At 46.4% G+C, this 21,370-nt stretch overlaps 1 protein-coding gene across 1 annotated transcript in view; it reads right to left on the bottom strand.

Annotated features, from left to right (window-relative positions):
- Window positions 1-21,370, bottom strand: part of LOC143286722 (26S proteasome non-ATPase regulatory subunit 2-like) — a 30,331-nt gene that overhangs the window by 2,970 nt on the left and 5,991 nt on the right. The window contains exons 7-20 of the mRNA XM_076594428.1: window positions 20,590-20,734; window positions 20,314-20,374; window positions 17,583-17,729; window positions 15,985-16,091; window positions 15,327-15,454; window positions 14,769-14,856; window positions 13,428-13,590; window positions 12,885-12,986; window positions 12,210-12,280; window positions 11,474-11,570; window positions 10,670-10,752; window positions 9,824-9,992; window positions 7,979-8,200; window positions 500-618 (exon numbers count right to left, since the gene is read on the bottom strand). Coding sequence (XP_076450543.1) covers window positions 500-618; window positions 7,979-8,200; window positions 9,824-9,992; window positions 10,670-10,752; window positions 11,474-11,570; window positions 12,210-12,280; window positions 12,885-12,986; window positions 13,428-13,590; window positions 14,769-14,856; window positions 15,327-15,454; window positions 15,985-16,091; window positions 17,583-17,729; window positions 20,314-20,374; window positions 20,590-20,734 — 1,702 coding nt within the window. The remainder of the gene's footprint in view (window positions 1-499; window positions 619-7,978; window positions 8,201-9,823; window positions 9,993-10,669; window positions 10,753-11,473; window positions 11,571-12,209; window positions 12,281-12,884; window positions 12,987-13,427; window positions 13,591-14,768; window positions 14,857-15,326; window positions 15,455-15,984; window positions 16,092-17,582; window positions 17,730-20,313; window positions 20,375-20,589; window positions 20,735-21,370) is intronic.

Raw genomic sequence — 21,370 nt, 5'->3', positions numbered from 1 at the left:
ATTCTCTTGCTTCCAAGGCGGACGCGTTACCTCTAGGCCATCACTCCATTATATTAGTTTGTTTATTTTTTTTACCCTGCCTTAAAGGCAGCCATACTCCGTTTTTGGGGGTGTGTATGCTGTGTATGTTTTTGTTTCCAAAACCCACTGAATGCTCTCATCTTCTGCATGCATATACACACAAAGGGCTCATGACTGTACAAACATAAATTATTATCATTCTTTTTTTGTCAGAACACATTTCTCTGTGTGAAATTCAGGATGCTCTCCCCAGGGAGTGCATGTCTCTACACTGACAGCGCCACCTATTTTTAAAAATGTTTCCTGTTGTCGTTTTTTTTGTTTTCCTATCAAAGTGTATTTTCCTACATTATTTTGCCAGGGACATCCCTTTTGTTGCCGTGGGTTCTTTTACGAGCGCTAAGAAATCCAAGGAAAAGAGCCATGTCCCCATGTCCTACGAGTCCATGATCCTCCTCTAGCAAGCACCAGGACCTACCTGACCGACGCGTACAGACACAGGCAGGGGCCGCAACTCCTCGTCAAAGGTCACCAGCATACGGGGCTGCATGGCCGCCACAAGGTTGTACAGCACATAGTGTGACTTGCCCAGGATGACTGCAACACACAGACACACCATCCTCTAGGTATGATAATAATAATAATAGGCTCAACCACTGGCTTATATCAAGAGATCAAAATAAGCTTACAGCTGGGCCAACAGCAAAGCAACACTTGTAATTCAATGGTTTCTCCACTGCAATGGGTATTCATTTACAGCTTAGTCTTTTGTGAAGGGTTATGACTCTCAAACTAGGAGGCAAGACTGCAATGGTTCTTAATTCTGCAGCCTTGGGGGCTAGTTGGCTTTTGGGGACCATCCCAGCGCCAACTGTCCTAAAGCCCTCTTGGCCGAGAGAGTGGGAGTAGTCCCGAATACAACCTGGCCAGGACAGGCTTCACTGTTACTAAATTCTAGCCTAGTCGTGACAGCAGATACTTCCTCTGCTGTTCTGATGGACAGTCAGACACAAGTGACTATCATAAAATGACACACTTATATTGCGCTTTCAAACCTCTCAAAACGCTTTACAATGACGTGTCAGTCCAACACAATGCACGCAAGAATGCACGCACACTGACACAAACAAGTGAGGAAGGAACAGTTGTGGATCCCACAGAATACAGATATGATGCCAAGCAGCATTTTTTTTTTTTCATGTATGGGAAAAAAGTTATATCACTGATATGGACTTAACACAACTTCTAAATTGCACTGGACACGCAACTAGCAAGTTCAAACTGTATCTTAGAGTATGGAAAAAGCAAAGAAACTTGCGAGGAAAATATTTTCTGTGGACAAAGAGAATGAATGGCAATGCAAGAACCCATATTGGCGGCAGCTGCTGAAGAACGTGAGAAGTTTCAACGAATGTCTGGTGGGTGATGTAATGCCAGCCACACAAAACATGACTCACAAACAGGACCCAGACATCAATCACAACACACACTGCCCATACTGTTTTCTTGGTCACCACCCCATGATATATGATTACCCCTCTCTATCTCCACCCTCAAAAGAAACAAAGGACAAAAATCAGCAAAGAAAAAAATAAGAAGACTCCACACACTTTGTTCACCAACATATATCACAAGCACTGAAAAATTAAGTCAGTCATTCAAACAAAGATATAACTATCAGAGCTGCTCAGATCTACCAAGGAAAAATATATCAGTTGCTCAAATTTACCCAAGTGAAAGAACAAATTAGATCTACCAAAACTAAAACCATCACAGCTGCTCAGATCTAAAACGAACAAAGCTGCTTAGATCTACCAAAGATAAAAATAACACACCTGCTCAGATCTAAGATAAAACTAACACAGCTGCTCAGATCTACCAAAGATAAAACTAACACAGCTGCTCAGATCTAAAACGAACAAAGCTGCTTAGATCTACCAAAGATAAAAATAACACACCTGCTCAGATCTACCAAAAATAAATCTAACACAACAAAGACAAAACTAACACAGTTTCTCAGATCTACCAAATATGAAACTAAAACAGCTGCGCAGATCTACCAAAAAAAAGGAAATTTTCTATCTAAAATTACGTTTAAATAACATACTTACCGTGACCCAACTAGTGCAGACTCCGGCAGGGGTCTGACATTCCTGTCCTGTGCAAACTACTATCCGCCTATGCGGAGAAAATGAGAGAACTACGGCCGATAACCTCCCGGAAGTAGGTAACGTCCCCTTTGTCCCCCTGGTTATCGCCCTCTTTTGACGGCAATATGCCATCAGCAGCGCAGCGAGCAGGGAGAACAGGAAGCGGGGAGGCCGGGAGGGTCTTAAATTTGGGTCACGGTAAGTATGTTATTTAAACGTAATTTTAGATAGAAAATTTCCTTTTAATCACACATACTTAACCGTGACCCAACTAGTGCAGAATAGCGCGACAAGGTGGCGGGCTAGCCTGTTCTACTGTCTATGTGCTGCGATAGCCTGCTGTGCAACTACCACAGAAGCGATGCCTCTTGAGCCATCATCCCGCAGGCGTGCGACGTCTCTCAGGTAGAAGTCGATGAAGGTGGCAGGATTTTTCCAGTAGGCGGCATCTAAGATGTCTTGTAGCCGTATTGAGTGCGCCAGGGCAAGAGAGGAGGACCACGCTCTGACTTCATGCGCTCTGGCTGAGGAGGCATCGAGTCTCAAACCTACGTCTGCATATGCACCTTTGATCGCATTGACTATCCATCGAGACAGCGACGTTTTGCTAATGTCACGTGGATGGTCTAGGTTCCAGCTAATGAAGAGGCGTCGCTTGGACGCTCGGAAAGGACGCGACCTTTTGAGGTATATGCGCAGGGCCCTGACCGGGCAGAGGAATCTATCCTCGTCATCATGGGCTAGAATGGAAGAGAGCGGTTTGATGAAAAGAATGGGAGAGGGTGTATCGGGAGTCTGATTTTTGGCAAGAAATTCAGGGAGGAACCTAAGTGAGATAGATCCGTCCGGCTCAAAGGCTATATCCTGTGTGACGCCACTGAGGGCATGGACCTCACTACAACGTCTGCCTGAGGCGAGTGAGACGAGAAAGAGTGTCTTCATTGAGAGTAGCTGGAAGGGAGCTATAGCAAGGGGTTCGAAGGGTGCCTTGCGGAGGTATTGTAGTACCAGAAACACGTCCCAAGAAGGGGACCGAGGAGATGTACGTGTGTGGCTGAGGGAAGCCCCTCGGACTAATGCCCTAAGCAGGGGGTCATCTGAGAAAGATGGTCCGCCTAGTTGCCGAAGAGTGGAGCTGATTGCAGCGCGATGGACGCGTACTGCAGAGGCGGAGAGGCCTTTGGAGGAGGAGAGGAAAGCGAGAAAGTTGGCGAGGTCCATGTTGGATGGGTGTGTGGGATTGACTGAGTGGGTAGAGCACCAGGAGAGCCAGCGATTCCAGTGTGCAGAGTAAACGCTTTGAGTGCCTTTGCGATGTGACCTGCATACGAGGTCGGCTGTGTCATCAGAGGCGCCTAGTGCTGACAGAGATTCCCGCACAGTAGCCAGGCGTGTAGGTTGAGAACCTCTGGGTTTCCGTGGGGAATGCCTGAGCGGGGCTGAACTAGGGAGTGTCTGCCGATGTGAAGGCGGAGTGGGGGGACGTGAGTGAGGTGGAGAAGGTCGGGAAACCACGGCTGTGCTGGCCAGTGGGGTGCGATGAGAATCAGGACGGCACTCTCCAGCCTTGCCTTTCTGAGGACTTTTCCCATGATTGGCAGTGGGGGGAAGGCGTACCCCGAAAGGTTGGACCAGCTGATCGACAGGGCGTCCACGGCCCAGGCCTGCGGGTCTGGGACTGGGGAGACGTATGTGGGGATGCGGAAGTTGAACCTTGTGGCGAAGAGATCCACATGTGGTTTGTGCCAATGGTCCCAGATCGGCTGAAGTGTTGAGTGTGACAGGGTCCACTCCGTCTGAAGCACTGTGTGGGATCTGCTGAGGTAATCTGCTAGAATGTTGAGCTTGCCTGGGACATGTCGTGCTGTCAGGTGGATGTTGTGCTCCTGACACCAGAGGAGGACTGTCTCCGCATGCAGGGACAGCTGGTGAGAGTGAGCTCCCCCCTGTTTGTTCAGATAACATGCTACCGTCGTGTTGTCTGTGCATAGCAAGATCGACCTGCGCGAAACGTGGGGGAGGAAGTGCTGGAGGGCAAGGGAGACCGCCTCCAGTTCCAGTTTGTTGATGTGCTATGATTGCTGCTGTGGGGACCAAGTCCCCGACGCTGTGTGGTTCTCCATGTGGGCACCCCAGCCCATGTTGGAGGCATCTGTGTATAGTTCTGCATCTGGAGTTGGGTTCGAGATGGGAACCCCGGCGTTGAGCCATTGCATGTCCATCCAGCGTTGGGTCGACTGTGAGAACCATGTGCCTAGAGGAATCTGGGTGTCCCACGTCTGAGAAGACTGGGACCACCTGTTCTGGAAGTGGCGCTGAAATGGGCGTTTGTGTAGTCTGCCCAAGGGGACCAGTGCAGCAAGAGATTCCATGAAACCCAGTAGAGAGGCAAGCTCCCTGGCTGACGCCGAGGCTGCCTGTGATAGATGAGAAAGGAGGCTGTGTAGCCTGTGGAGGCGAGGCATGGCCGGACGTATGGTCATTGATACCGAATCGATCGCCATACCCAGGAATTCGAACTGTTGAGAGGGCTCCAGTTCCGATTTGTCTGCGTTCATCAGAAAGCCCAGTGCTTGGCACTGGGTCCTGACGAGGTTGAGGTGATGCTGGCAGAGGGCCTTGCTCTCTGTGAGGATCAACCAGTCGTCTAGGTAGACCCTCAGGCGTATGCCCTTGCTCCTGAGGGCCAAACATAGTTCCCTGACCACTCTGGTGAAGACCCACGGGGCTGGAGCCAGGCCGAATGGAAGGGCTCTGAACTGGAAGGACTTGCCTTCCCATGAGAAGCGGAGCCACTTGCGGTCCCTGGGGTGAACGAGGATATGGAAGTAAGCGTCTGTGAGGTCTATGGAGACTGCCCAGTCGCCTTGTCTGATGGAGTCCCTGATTGACGCAGGTGATTCCATGCGGAATGATTTGTGCTGGAGATATCTGTTTAGGGGCGAAAGGTCTAGGACTGGCCGCCATCCGCCGGATGTTTTGGGAACGACGAAAATGCGGCCAAAGAAGCCCGGGGAGAGAGGAGGAGCTTCTTCTATGGCCTCTTTGTGGAGAAGAGAGAGTATTTCGTCCCGCAGGGCTGAGCAGGCTGTGTCGCCCTGAGGGGGGGGGAAGGGAGGAGGAGAGAGAGTGAGAGGTGCCTTGGAGGAGAGCCAAGGCAGGCGGAACCCCGACCCTATCACCCGGAGGACCCACTCGCATGCTGGGAGAGACAGCCACGCTGGCATGTGCCTGGACAGGCTTCCTGCTGGCTGTTGGTGCGCAAGTGGCGGGTGAAGGGCGGGGGCAAGTCATTGGGGGTGGGCCGGAGTGGAGTTGGTTGCTGGCCTGCGTGGAGGGCGGAGTGAGTGCGGCTGGCGCCTGTACGGTCTGGGCTGACCCCTGGGTTGTGGCCTGGGTTGTGCTCTGGCATTTGAGGTTGTGGATTGGCGCGGGCGCGGTCCGAAGGAGGTAATGTTGCTACGCCTTAAGGTGTAGGGCTGATGCCGTTGAGCATGCCGCGGGTGTGCCTGAGTGCGGAGAGGGCCTGCGCCGAGGGCAAGGTCCCTACCCAAGTCTGCGCGTCGTTTGATGGCCGCAGTGGGGAAGCCTTGACCAAAAAGGGAACCGTCGGCGGGAGGAAGCGCTCTGAGGGAAGCATGTTCTGGCAGAGAACGCACGTATGGAGAGTGGTCGAGCACAGCGTCCCTCCTGGCCAAAATCACGTTCATGTAGGCCTGCGCTTGTATATTGGCAGAGCGCATAAGGAGCTGGGCGATCTGCTGTACGAAGGGAGAGAAGACCGAGATGTCAAAGCCGGCTGGTGGGTCAGCTGGCGTTTCCATCAGTGCTGTGGCAAGGCCCGCCAGGAAGTTGTCTATGGCTGCAGTTGATTCAAGGGACAACCTTGCAGCTTCTTCCAGGTCCATCAAGAATCTGTCTGTCACTGTGACTGAGCGATTGGCCTGCGAATTGTTTGGGAGTAGTAGTAGGTCCTCCTGAGAAAGAGGCAGGGGCCTTTGCGGGATAGGACCCGGAGCTAACAGTGGGGGTTTTGAAGTGGGTCTGGGTTGGGTTTTTAAGAATTTGCCTCGACCCATTGCTGCAGGGAAATCGGGTACAGAATCAGAGGGGACCTCGCTGATGGGTTGGCCCCTGATGCGTGCCAGCGTACTATGCAGGGCATCAAGTACCATGGGCGACTGTGTGAGGGCATAGTGAGGGCCATTGGAGGATCTGTGGATGCCCATGATTTCCATAGCACCGCAGGATTGAGGCGTGCCCGGTGCATGAATTGTCTCCACCCTGTCTGGAGTGTAGGAAGCTAGGTGTCCTAGTGCTTCCTGCAGGGAAACCAACTGGTTTTCTTCTGAAGGTGGTTCCTCTGAGTCTGTGTCACCATCAGAAAAAGTCTCTTCAGTGGCATAGGGTGATGGATCAGGCTGTGTGCTGGGCACGTGGCCAGTGTGGCTGTCCTGGGTGCTCTGAGTGTGTCCTGCTGAAGTGGAGGGTAGCTGCTGGTGGGTGGCAGGGGGTGGTGGTATTGCATTAGAAGAAGGAGCAGAAGCAGGAGAAGGTGTGGCACCAGGAAGGACAGTGGAGCATAATTGCTGCAGCAAGCTGATAATGAGCTGCTGATTGTTTGTTTGAGCAGCTTGCTGTGAGACCGTTTGTGGCTGGGAAACAGCAGCAGCTGGAGAAATGGCAGATGTGGACATCACTGCATGGCTTGGTGGAACCGTGCACGCGCCTGCACTGGAGGCAAGGGGCAGTGACGGTGCAAGGGAAGTAACTGCGGCGGTCACCGATAAGGGGACCGAAGCAGGAGTTGCCTCCCTTGGATTGGAAAATCGTGACAAGAGGAGGGGTGCACACGTATGGGCAAGCGTGTCCCCTAGTGGTCCACCTTCCTCCCTGCACAATGGGAGGGCATCCCTACACGCCACGGTCGCCAAAGGATCCGAGACGGTCGAGGCATGCCGCGTGGGGGGCTCGTGATCCGATGTCACGGCCGCCACCACGGACGCATCGCACGTAGGGCCCAGACTAGTGTGCGGATCCAGAGCAAGTGACTTGCGTTGTTTCCCCAAAGGGTTTGTGCAAAAATCCCTTGAGACTGAGGGCATGGGGAAAGGGATAGAGGAGGTCGACTCGGGTACTGCCGACTGGCAGAGCCGAGAAATCGCGGATCACGACGAGTCCGATCGCGAATCGAAAAAAGGATTGTGAATGGCACCACTGACCTGTGTATTGGTAAGCAAACCTGTAGAAGTCGCCGGAGGAGGCGTAGTGGGTAGTGGTGGTCTGGAGTCGACCGGAGGTAGCGGAGGAAGTGGGGGTGGCGTAGGGTTGGCGTTGCTGAGAGCGGCAGAGGTAGAGGGCCCAGACTGATCGCGAATCGATTGCGATCGTGCCTTAATTTTAGCCCGATCTCCCAATCGGGCTACATAATTGTGCGACCTGTTTGAAGACATAATCGGACACAAAACAGAAACGCCAAAGAATCGATAGACAGGTAGAAAATGCGAAAAACTTAGCCGTATGAAGTGCACAGGTACAGGTGTCGAGATGGCTGCCGGAAAAAGAGGGCGATAACCAGGGGGACAAAGGGGACGTTACCTACTTCCGGGAGGTTATCGGCCGTAGTTCTCTCATTTTCTCCGCATAGGCGGATAGTAGTTTGCACAGGACAGGAATGTCAGACCCCTGCCGGAGTCTGCACTAGTTGGGTCACGGTTAAGTATGTGTGATTAAAAAAAAAGTTCCGGAGATATCTACCAGAAAGAACAATCACCACTGCTCACATCTACCCCTCCCCCCACACTCACTGTTCTTGACGTCCAGACAGGAGACAAGGGTGGCCATGAGGCCGGCGACAGCGACAGGGGACATGAGGGCGCGGTCGCTGTGGTAGGGGCAGAGGGTGAGGGTTCCCTTCCCCAGGTGGGTCAGGCCCTGAGCCAGGCGCACCATGAACAGGTTGTTCGGGTCCTTGGCGTGGTACACCGCCAGCTGCCGCAGCATCGCCGCCAGGCGCGCGTTGTTCGTGCCTGCAATGCACACATTTCTTTGTCACTGTATTGTACTGCAAGGCATTGTATTATTGTACTGTATTGTACTGTATTACTTTTTCGTCAAAACAGATTTCACTATGTGGAACTCCAACTGCTCTCACATGGAGAGCGTGTCACTGCACTGCGAGTGCCACCTTTTTTTCTGTCTGCGGGCTGCTCTCACAAGGATAGCGTGTCACTGCACAGCAAGTGCCACCTTTTTTTCTGTCTGCGGGCTGCTCTCACAAGGATAGCGTGTCACTGCACTGCAAGTGCCACCTTTTTTTCTGTCTGCGGGCTGCTCTCACAAGGACAGCGTGTCACTGCACAGCAAGTGCCACCTTTTTTTCTGTCTGCGGGCTGCTCTCACAAGGATAGCGTGTCACTGCACTGCGAGTGCCACCTTTTTTTCTGTCTGCGGGCTGCTCTCACAAGGATAGCGTGTCACTGCACAGCAAGTGCCACCTTTTTTTCTGTCTGCGGGCTGCTCTCACAAGGATAGCGTGTCACTGCACAGCAAGTGCCACCTTTTTTTCTGTCTGCGGGCTGCTCTCACAAGGAGAGCGTGTCACTGCACAGCGAGTGCCACCTTTTTTTCTGTCTGCGGGCTGCTCTCACAAGGATAGCGTGTCACTGCACAGCAAGTGCCACCTTTTTTTTTTTTTATGTCTGCAAGCCTGTTTATTTTCTCATCAAAGTGGATTTTTCTACAGAATTTTGCCAGGGGCAACCTCTTTGTTGCTGTGGGTTCTTTTATGTGCAGTAAGTGCATGCTGCACACTGGACCTCAGTTTATCGTCTCATTCGAACTAATAGCGTATAGATTACAGATCAAGGTGTACTGGTTGGGGAGAAAATACTGGGTGGTGTTGGTGCCTGCAACACACATAGAGCTCATCCTTACTGTTCATGCCTGCAACACACATAGAGCTCATCCTTACTGTTCATGCCTGCAACACACATAGAGCTCATCCTTACTGTTCATGCCTGCAACACACATAGAGCTCATCCTTACTGTTCATGCCTGCAACATACACAGAGCTCATCTTTACATCCACACACAATAATCACCACCATCATCCTTTTCACACTTATAAGTCTGAATTCAATGCAGAATCCCTTTTTTTTCCCTGGATGTGGGAAGTGCAGTCAATCTAGAACAATGTTAACATCCCTCCAGGTTCATAATGACAGCGCTATCAACTTGCCCCCACATTAACTGTTCATATTCTTTGACCTTTCCATGAACACAAACAACTAAACTTTCTTTTCTAGGTACACCGACTCCTATCTGCCCTGTTCTTCACAACCCTTAAAGATGTTTATCATTCCATCATCTGTCAACTTGAATCACTCTGAATGCAAACACAGTCACACAACAGCACATCCCGAGTAACACTGTGCTGACAGGCCTGTCAGTAAAATGCTAACACGTCACAAAGAAGAAAGTGGTATTGATCAACATGCAGGGTTGTGCTGCTGGTCGGGCAACTGCCTGGCAGATGTGATACAGTGGATCTGTCAGAACGTGGTGATGCCAGCTTGAGAAACTGAAAACTGATCAGATAAACCCCCCACAGACCCAAAGGAAGACAAGCCAGGCCGTGACGACCCACTCACCAGCCCCAACGATGCCCATGGCCATGATGGCGTTGTGGGCCACCTCGGGGTCACTGTCGTGGGAGAACTTGCTGAGCGTGTCCAGGATCTGCAGCTTGGGGTTCGACACGGAGATCAGGGCCAGGGCCAGGGGCACCGCGCGTCGGATCGGCAGCTCTCCGTAACGCAGCTACACGTGTACACCACAATCATCATGTTACTGACACACTTTGGCAACAATGTGTACACCACAATTATCATGTTACTGACAAGCTTTGGCAACAATGTGTACACCTCAATCATCACACTACTGACACTTTGGCAACAATGTGTACACCACAATTATGTTACTGACAAGCTTTGGCAACAATGTGTACACCTCAATCATCATGCTATTGACACGCTCTGGCAACAATGTGTACACCGCAATCATCACACTACTGAAACGCTTTGGCAACAACGTGTAACCACAATCATCATGCTACTGACATACTTTACGACAATGTGCAAGCAATGTGTAGCTGCATATGTGTGAACAACCATCTTTGTTTACAAAACAGTATCTGCTGAAACTTTACAGACCTTATCCCCACTCACAGATTAGTATCTCATATCTATTTACAATACGGTATACGCTGAGACTTCACAGACCTGATCTCCATTTCCAACACAGTACCGGATATGTCTGTACTGACCATTTGTACATGTTCAGCACATGCCAATGTACAGACACAGTATGTTCACAACACAGCGTCCAATGACCCTGTCCAGTGCAAGGCTAAACAAATAACTCTCAAAATCTGTTTCCCTGGAACACAAGAGCAACAGAGACAAAGAGAAGGGAGAACAAAGGCTTGTCCCACTGACCAGGTGTCCGAAGGACCGGTAGCACATCTCACTGCCGATCTCCTCCCCCATGGCAATCAGTCCTATCCCCAGTACAGCAATACCTGAAGGAAGACAAGCTACAATATACAGCATTAGCATCACACAGTCATCCTTCCATATAATCACTGTCTCTACATGCAACCTGAAGCAAAACGAGTCACAATATACAGCATTAGCATCACACAGTCATCCTTCCATGTAATCACTGTCTCTACATACAACCTGAAGCAAGACGAGTCACAATAAACAGCATTAGCATCACACAGTCATCCTTCCATGTAATCACTGTCTCTACATACAACCTGAAGCAAGACGAGTCACAATATACAGCATTAGCATCACACAGTCATCTTTTCTTGTAATCACTGTCTCTACATACAACCTGAAGCAAGACAAGCTACAATATACAGCATTAGCATCACACAGTCAACCTTCCATGTACTCACTGTCTCTACATACAATCAAAGACATTTTTCTCATGTTCAGTTGTCCAGTCTGTCATGTCTTTGGTTTCATGGCAGCTGGAAAAACTTGTGATTGGACCAATCATTTGACACAGCTGGTTAAAAAAACCAAAAAAAAACACCACAAAACTTCAGGATCATTGGGAAATTTTACTGCTTCAACAGTGTATGAATAAACACAAACTTTTTTTCAAGTTACTGTTACAGAACAATTTTTGAAAATCAAGAAACCATGAGCAAACCATAACCCCCCTGACCCCTCTCCCCCACCATCCCTGATTCTCAGATTTGAGTTTTCAATGTTCAATGTCTTCCTCACCTTGTTGCATGGAAAGATCAGGACCAGCTGGCTCACTCTCTTTTTCCTTTTTGTCGTCCTTCTTCTTGTTCTTGTCTTCCTTCTTTTCGTTGTTGTCCTGGACAACCAAATTCACCCACAGTCAAATCACACACACAGATTAACAGTGACAGACAAAACAGCAACAACACAATGTATCCTTTTTATCAAATCCAAAACAAGTCTGAATAGAATAAAAAGTAATAAATAGTTACATATCTTGCTCAGAACTGCCACTCTGAATAACTCTGCTGCACAGAAAGTTGTGTTTGCAAAGTTGATCATGACAAGAAACTGCAATAGTGATTACACTGGGGATTGTTGGTGGGGAGACATGGTGACAGTCTCCACTCTGAAGGGGCACTCACTCAGACTGGTTCCACAACTAGGCAATTATTTTCATCAGGAGAAGGCTAAGCAGGTGATGTCTTGAGTATGTCAAATCAGAACATGCACGACTGAACACCACCAAAGTGACTCATCATCAGTGTGGGGTCTCCTGTGGTATGTGGCCTCCTTGCAACCTAACACTGATGGTTCCTGATGCTGGAACTGTGACAGGTGAACCCTGGAGTGGATACATACTGGGGACATGGAAAGAGCAGCGTGAAAGGGATGCCACTGATAGGGTACAAATGATGAAGTAGCCAAAAAAAACAAAAAAAACAAACAAACAAAAACACAAAAAAATGCAATGGTTAAAAAGTAAAGGACTGACCTGATCTTTGGAATCATCATGCTCAGAACAGATGTGAAGAAGGTGCTGAACTTTCAGAACATTGCCGGTACCTGCACACACACACCAACCATTCCACTTCTGACAGTCTTCCCTTGTACCACAAGACACATTCCATGCAGGCTTTAATAAAACCTGTTGATCCACAAGTCTTCATGAACAGCTAATCACATGCACTCCTATGTGTCTTACAGCAAAGTGAATGGGCAAGGACTGACTGAATGCTGTGTGTTGTAACAGTTTGAAACCAACCATAAAGTCTTATTTTTCAATCATTTGTTTCTCCTTAATTTTTAAGCCTTGGGCACACACACACACACAAACACACACAAACACATACACACTCTCTTGTCAAACAGTTTAGACCAAAACAGAACAAAGAACAACACACTGTCCATGATAATTGAATTCACACAACAATCCCAAGAGAGGAGGCATGATGATGATGATACGGCTCTGTGAAGTGATCTCACCAGTGTGTAACGACAGCCCCAAACAGGTGAAAAACATCGAAGAAAACAGCAAAGGAATGAGGCACAACAGTGTGGCACCCCTTCCCCACTATCACCCCTCAACGTTTCAATCACTTCTAAACTCATGTGAGGAGCTGTGGTTTCCAAGAACGCTCACAACCACACCTGTGTTGGCTTCACTCACCAGCATAGGCACAGATGTCGACCAGAATGGTTGCCATGGATTTCAACGGTTCCGCCACCACCTCCAGAGCGACCAGAGTGGCTTCCACAGCCTCCTGCTTGCCTGTCAACACATGTCATACACACCTGACTGTACACATTTCACAGCACTCAAAACTTCACACACAAACCTGGACTTTGCACTAGCATCACTGAAAATCTGACTGACACACAAACCTAGACATTGCACTGAACTGAAAATTTGATACACAAACCTTGCTTTTGCACTATATGTACTGAAAATTTTAAGTAATACACAAACCTTACTTTAGCACTAACTGTACTGAAAATTCATGTCAGTGATTCACAAACCCTGACTAAGCACTAACCAAGACATAGTGTGTAACTGGATAATTGGGAAAGTCAGGAAATAAAACACACAAACTTGCATACTGTGAACTTGCGTATTTGACACCAGGTAGCAAGCACAGGTGTGTGTGACACCAGGTAGCAAGCACAGGTGTGTGTGTGACACCAGGTAAGCCGAGGTGTGTGTGCCGCTTACCCAGGTAGCAGAGAGCCAGGCCCAGGGCCATGTAGCGGGAGTAGGTGTCCTTGAGGTCAGCCTCTGTCCTCTCCATCATGGTCTGCAGGATGGTGGAGGTCACTTCCCCGTTACAGCTGCCCACTGCGATCATGCCGCAAGCCAGCGACGCCATGCCAATCACCTGCACACACAGATGCCAACCCCCTGTCAAGTGTTTGTGGGAACAATCATAAAATCAACATTTTGAATTTGGTAGGAACACTCAGACTCCGATCCACATCAGCCAATGTACATTTTTATCTACATAGCATAACAAACACTTGATTTAGCCACATTCTCTCTTATTCTGGGCAAACAATCAAGCTGATTGGTCCGCTCAATGCTGTTTTAATGTAAACACGCAAGCGATTAGCTGAGCATCATCACATGAGACCAAGGTTAGTGGTGACTGCCCTGGCCTCACAAGTGATAGGTCTAGAGTGTCTGGGTAATGTTACAACAGGAAAGCACGTGACGATGCTATGAAGTCGATAATGAACTGGCCAGAATAATTTTGACGTTGGCGTAATGTCAGAACAAACAGCGTAACAAAATATGGCAAAATCGTAACAGTTGGCATCTCTGTGCACACCACCACAACATTCACTGTTATCTCAAACAACAGGTGTGGTGGCTAGTCGCTTAAAGCGCTGGATTGTTGCAGAAGTTTCCTGATTTCTGTGCACCTGGTGGGTTAATGGTGGAGATTTTTCTGATCTCCCAGGTCGACATATGTGTAGACCTGCAAGTGCTTGAACCCTTTTAGTGTTGATATGCATGCAGTAGACCAAATACACACGTTAAAGGTCAGCCTTCGATAGGTTATGGAAACAAGAACGTAGCCAGCAAGTACATCCCCTAAAACACAGTGTGGCTGCCTACATGCCAGGGTAAAACATGATTCTACCCATAACTAATAAGACCCCACTTGTACAAATGGGTGAACATGGTAGATGCAGCCCACTAGTAAGTTTTCCGAAAAAAAGGGGGAAAAAAAAACTAGGGAGAAAAGGAACAGTTGGGTGAATAGAGTGTGTTGGTGGAGGGATCTTTAAAAACCCTGTCAAGGTTCCATCTACTGTTCTTCATCAACCTTCTTTCATCACTTCCACATCCTGACCCTGGGATGTGTGACTGCTTTTGTGACCCATGAAGTCCTACCAACTGCTGAACATGTTCACACTGTCAATACGCGATCATCAGACTTTACGCATGAAAAAAGTTATTAAAAAAAAAAAATAAAAAAAAAAAAAATGAAGGAAACAAACTGAATGCCAGAACACCAACACACACACAGACTGCAAACTACTGTGTCAATACCTCCATGTTGGACTTGGAATCTCCCAGGACAGGAAGAATCAAACCCAGAACATCTTCCCGATTGGACCCAGCGTACGCCAGTCCAAGGCTGAAACGTCATCAACAGAAAGACACTTTATTAGGAGTTGCTTTGAACAACAAAGCTCTGACCGGATTCATAACTATAAAAAAAAAATTTTAAATAAAAAAAAAAAACGTTTTGGGTCACAGTTAAGTATGTGTAATTAAAAAACGTTTTTGGTCAAAATTTACAGCCATATATGGCCTTAATCTACAAAATATGTGAGACAAACGGTAGAAGATCTATAACACTATAACAATAATGGAAATAAGAAAATAAATAATAAAACAGACCAATGAAAAAGTACCCAGAAATGGCGAGTGAAAAATATATAAAATATGAAGAAAAAAAAAAGACCAATGAAAACATACCCAGAAATGGCGACTGATAAATAAAAAATAAAAAACAAATTAGACCAATGAAAAAGTAAATGAAAATGGCGACTGATGTAAACAAATAAATAGCAGAATAAATTTATAAACACAATGAAAAAGTACCCAGAAATGGCGCCGATCCTCATGACGTTACTGCTGTGTGTGACATAGTCAGTCAGCAGGGCCAGAGCAGGGTCACACTCGTTCCTCACGCCTGTGTTCACAATGCCACACGCCAACAGGGCTCCTGCCTGAACAACACAATATATGGACCATCAGTCATGTTCACAATGCCACACGCCAACAGGGCTCCTGCCTGAACAACACATTATATGGACCATCAGTCATGTTCACAATGCCACACGCCAACAGGGCTCCTGCCTGAACAACACAATATATGGACCATCAGTCATGTTCACAATGCCACACTATGGACCATCAGTCATGTTCACAATGCCACACTATGGACCATCAGTCATGTTCACAATGCCACACTATGGACCATCAGTCATGTTCACAATGCCACACTATGGACCATCAGTCATGCTGACAATGCCACACACCAACAGGGCTCCTGCCTGAACAACACACTACACATGGTCCATCAGTCTGTGGTGTGTGCGTGCGTATGTGCCTGAATGCCTGCCTGCAAACAACACGTGTGTTTAAACAGATGGGAAATGAGGAATAAATGCTTGGGAAAAAACAACAACAACAACAAAAAACAACAACCGAAAGCCTGAAATTTCCCACTGTGTACTGCCACAAGAGGCTCTGGTACCTTGATGTAGTCCTCTGAGGAGTAGAGGTACTTGTCGATCTGAATGAGGCCGCCATCCACATCCCACAGCAGGATCAGACCCAGTGACGCTGTAGCACTCAGCATGCCTGCACGCGAACACCACAATCACTTTCACTCCTTCAAGGAGGCGTCACTGTTTAGACAAGTCCATAAACGCTACACCACATACGATAGACAGATGCGATAGCAGCATTTCCCAACATGTTAGTCAGGCCTTGAGTACATGCGTATATATATTTGTGTAAATACCAAAGTAGGTTTCTTCTACAGAATTTTGCCAGAGGACGACACTTCTGTTGCCATGAGTTATTGTTCAGTCTTTGCCAAGTGCCTTCTGAATACAGGACCTCAGTTTACTGTATCATCCGAATGACTCGACACTCAAGTTTATTTTTCCAGTCAAACATGGGAGAAATGACGAGAACGGGAATCTAAACCAGACCTTCACGGACAATGTGCTGGCAGATAAGCTTCTTAACCATTCTGCCACCTTCCTCCCACCATCAACACCGATGGGCTTTTGTTTATCATGTTCTTGGTCAAATACTTCTGGCACTACTCAGCCTGGAAAGAAAGAAAAACCTGCACCAGTCCTCACTCTAAAAAGCCTCAGATGTCACAGTGTGACAACACGCCCGAGAGGTAAAAGCGTTGGACTTTCAATCGGAGGGTACTGGGTTCAAACACATCATAGCACCTGCTGGGTAAAAGACCGAGATTTTTTCCAATCTTTCACGTCAACAAATGTACAGACTGGCTAGAATCTGAATGCCCTTCACATGTACATGCATGAAGATCGACTGTGCACATTAAATATCCAATAAACGCTGAAAAGAGAGTACGAACAACTGTCATGTACACAACGGCCCACTCGTGTAACACCCACCCACCCACACACACGCACAGTGAAAGTTGAAGCTGCGGCCAAGGAAGGAGGACAATAAGACAGAGTGACAAAACAGACAGCACAGCACAGCAAAAAGACAGGCAACACAGCAACAAATGGCAAGACAGACAGCACAGCACAGCAAAAAGACAGGCAACACAGCAACAAACGGCAAGACAGACAGCACAGCACAGCAAAAAGACAGGCAACACAGCAACAAACGGCAAGACAGACAGCACAGCACAGCAAAAAGACAGGCAACACAGCAACAAACGACAAGACAGACAGCACACCACAGCAAAAAGACAGGCAACACAAAAACAAACGGCAAGACAGACAGCACAGCACAGCAAAAAGACAGGCAACACAGCAACAAACGGCAAGACAGACAGCACAGCACAGCAAAAAGACAGGCAACACAGCAACAAACGGCAAGACAGACAGCACAGCACAGCAAAAAGACAGGCAACACAGCAACAAACAACAAAACAAACAGCACAGCACAGCAAAAAGACAGGCAACACAGCAACAAACGGGAAGACAGCACAGCACAGCAAAAAGACAGGCAACACAGCAACAGCAAGACAGACAGCACAACACAGCAACAAACGGCAAGACAGACAGCACAGCACAGCAAAAAGACAGGCAACACAGCAACAAACCGCAAGACAGACAGCACAGCATGTCTCACCGTGTTCCTTGTTCTTGTAGAGCCACTTGTTGCCGTCCTCCATCAGCAGTTTGTCCTGGCCGAAAGCAGCGTTGACGAACCCGTTCACAAAGGACGACGCCAAGTTTTGCCGCGCAGAGTCCAGGTTGTTGGGACCAAGGGAGGCTCCTGCAAGGAAAAATAAACAAAAGACTGGATAAAACATCAGCAAGATATGGCAGAGAAATCAACTCCAGTAAGACTAAGTGAATGGCCAGCCTCATCACCATCACTGCTGATATTTATAAATGTCCAGGTAAAGAAGCTAGGAACCGTGAAAGGAGTGGAAACAATGGCCGATTTCATACCACAAAAAAAAAAAAAACTGATAAAAATGTATCATGCTTTCTGTGTCCAGGGAAACATATAGAAATCTTAATCAACAATGAAGATGTCCAACAGCAAGAATGTCTAGTTAAAAACAATACGACCCCTAAATGCTGTAAGAAATGGAACGATTTGTTGCAACTGAACATTAATTGGAAACAGACATTTCACAAAATACACAAAATAAGTGATGTTAACTTAAAATGGTTTCAAATAAGATTAGTTCATAGGATTATTGCAACAAACAAATCACTGAAACAGATGAATATCTCTCATAATGATAAATGTAGCTTCTGTGGATCACATCCAGAAACCATTGAACACCTTTTTTGGAGATGTGAGATTGTGCAGAGATTTTGGACTGCTTTCCAAACTGATATTAATAACAAATGCAATAATGTATACAATGCCCAATTATGTGAAGAATTAGTTTTATTTGGAAACTCACACACATTTGCTACAGATGACATTTTAGATTTTATTATTTTACTTGCCAAAAACTTTCTGTACAAATGCAAATTCAATAAACAACCACCACAACTCAATGCATTTAAAACACAGCTCAGATACAGATACAAAATCGAAGAACATGCATGTTATATACTAATGAACCATCATGCTTTCCGTACAAAGTGGAACAGTTACCTTCCAATTATGGAAACTGTTACTTAATCATAATTTCACATGTTCCATAGTTACCATTCTATATAACAGTCCTTACTTTGTACTAATATGTCTTTATTTATTTCTCAATATGTATTATTTGTTTGTTTTTGTTTTTAACTTTTATAGTTCCTGTTGTCTTTACAATGTGACCAATCACAAGTGTTCTTTTCCAATAATGCAGAAGTGGTATACTCATGATCATTATTATTATGACATTATAATGCCACCACTCGCTTTCGCCTTACCCTAGATACCATTACTATAATAGTTGATACATTTGATGCTGTTGCTATGTCACAACTGGTCTAGGCTATTTACTATTAATGTCATCTTAAATCACCATGATTACTACAATCATTAAGATGTAAGTATTGATTGATTGAATGATTGGACAAATCTTCCTTTCTTCTTTTTATTTTTTTTTATTTATTTTTTTGTTTGTTTGTTTTTTTGTTTTTGTGTGTGTGTTTGTTTGTTTATTTGCTTGTTGTTGTTGTTATTGCTGTTGATGTTGTTGTTACAGATTTGTTTTGCCTTGCTATAGCCTGTTTTGTTTTATTTTGTCTTATCTATCTCTCTGTAGTGGAAGATGCTACTGTTCGTTGTATACGGTTTGGTTCATACTATTCTCTGTATTGTATACATGTTTTTGGAAAATTAAAAAAAAAGTTTAAAAAAAAAGAAAAAAAAAAGAATGTCAAGACAATACAGGGTTCGTCACTAACGGGAGCGCTGAGCGGAACGCTCTGAAAAAACAAATTGCGCTCTGGAAAATTCCTTGACTCAGAGCGCTTGCGCTCTTGATTTTGAAAAGACATAAGCATACACTACTGTATCTAAATTGTTATTCCATTGTCCATCACAAACAAGAGTCAAAAGCGCGATCGTTTTGCATTTACCGAAGTTTGAAAGCCGTCTGTTTACGTTTTGTTAGTTCAACCGGAAGTAGGCCTAGTGAATCAGGGGAGGCTATGCAAAAGAGCACTCTTCAGACTTGAAGAGTAGAAAAGTGGAGCGCACGATCGATTTCGCGGCCGTGCAAAATCAAAATGCTGAAATATTTGATCCAAAAAAGGAAGGCTGACGGTTTTTAGTGTGCGCTCTTAGTTTTCAGTTTGCGCTCATCAAAATTCTGAAACTAGAGCGCAGACGCTCATGTGAAAAAATGTTAATGACGAACCCTGCAATAAATAACAATGTTAAACGTCAGACAAGAATTTCAGTGCTAATTTTTTTTTAAATGCTCCATAATGCTATTTGGAGACCACATACAGAACAGGGAGTTAACAAATACTGTGCTAAAACATGTGATGCAAGTTTCTTTTCTGCATTTCTCGAAAGGGGAATGTCAAATTCAGTGTTATAAGAAGGGTTCAGTGGCCAGATTGTCACAACAGCTTTCAGAGCAGGACTGCACTTGCTTCTGAATAGTCTTTTTCATGAACCTTAATATTCTTTTACAAATGAGCATGTGTGTGTGTGTGTGTGTGTGTGCATGTCTGTGAGTGGGGGAATGTGGGGGTCAGGGGATGCGGATTCAAAGGGAGAAGAAAAACAGGTAGACAAAATTCTCTGGGTATATGTGTGTGTGTGTGTGTGTGTGTGTGTGTGCGCGCACATGCACAATTATGTGAGTTTCTGCTGATATTACTCTCATTGACAGGTCACTTACATCACTTACAGCTCTATCATGGAAGGCAGTGAGGTATCATTAACTTACTGTTTGGCTCCAGATGGCTTTTGTAGATATCTTCAGGAACCTTGGGCTCCATGATGTCCAACTGAAAGCAATGCAATAAATACTTCCAGGTAAATTCCCAGACTGGAGAGCAAAAAACAATGCTATGAACACACACCTTTAAACTTTTAACACGCACACAAAACAATCTTGTTTACCTAACACATTACATCAATGTTGCACACACACACACACACCAAAATGTGACTTACAAACTAAACACACACACACACCAAACTGACGTGTGAACTCACTGACCTCTCTGGCCAGGGAGAGGAAGGCCCCGTTCAGGGGGGCGTTGGACATGATCTCCGTCAGCTCATCACTCTCCTCCAGGTCGTCGTTGAGCTCCATGAAGATCTGCTGGCGCCCCAGCATGTAGGCCAGCTGCTTCTGCACCACACTGAAAGGGAAGGACCGTTCCTGTGTAACTTTTCAGTTGTATTTGTATTTTTGTCACAACAGATTTCTCTTGTGTGAAATTCTGACTGCTGTCCTCCAACAGTTCCCCAAGGAGGCGTTATTGCCTTTGGACAAATCCCCATACACCACACCCCATCTGCTAGGCAGATGCCTGACCAGCAGCATAACCCAACGTGCTTTGTTAGGCCTTGAGTGCATGCAGACCTGTATACCTGTGTACCTTTCAGAGTGGACTTCTACAACAGAATTTTGCCTGAGGATAACACTTACAAACTGCCATGGGTTCTTTATTGGTGCACTAAGTACATGCTGCACATGGGACCTTCTGCAACACAACGAAGCCTCTATTTTCAATGTGGGGAAACCAACATAAACTGGCGACCTTTTTTCCTTGAAATTCTTTTCTGAAAATACATTTTTTTAAACAGAAGTAAATAAAACCAAAAAGACTTTTAGTGGTGAACTATAAAATAAAATAAACAATTTTTAAATTTTCATTTTAAATGAACAAAAGAGGAAGAAAATGCAAGAATTCACACACACACACAAAAAAAACCCACATCCATATATGAACAATCTCAACACAAAACTCCCAACCAGCCACAGTCACCCCCAC

This window comes from Babylonia areolata, chromosome 10 (genome assembly GCF_041734735.1).
Source record: "Babylonia areolata isolate BAREFJ2019XMU chromosome 10, ASM4173473v1, whole genome shotgun sequence".
Lineage (NCBI taxonomy): Eukaryota > Metazoa > Mollusca > Gastropoda > Neogastropoda > Buccinidae > Babylonia > Babylonia areolata.
Note: the sequence above shows the minus strand (reverse complement) of the source record. Positions and strands in the feature narration are given on the sequence as shown.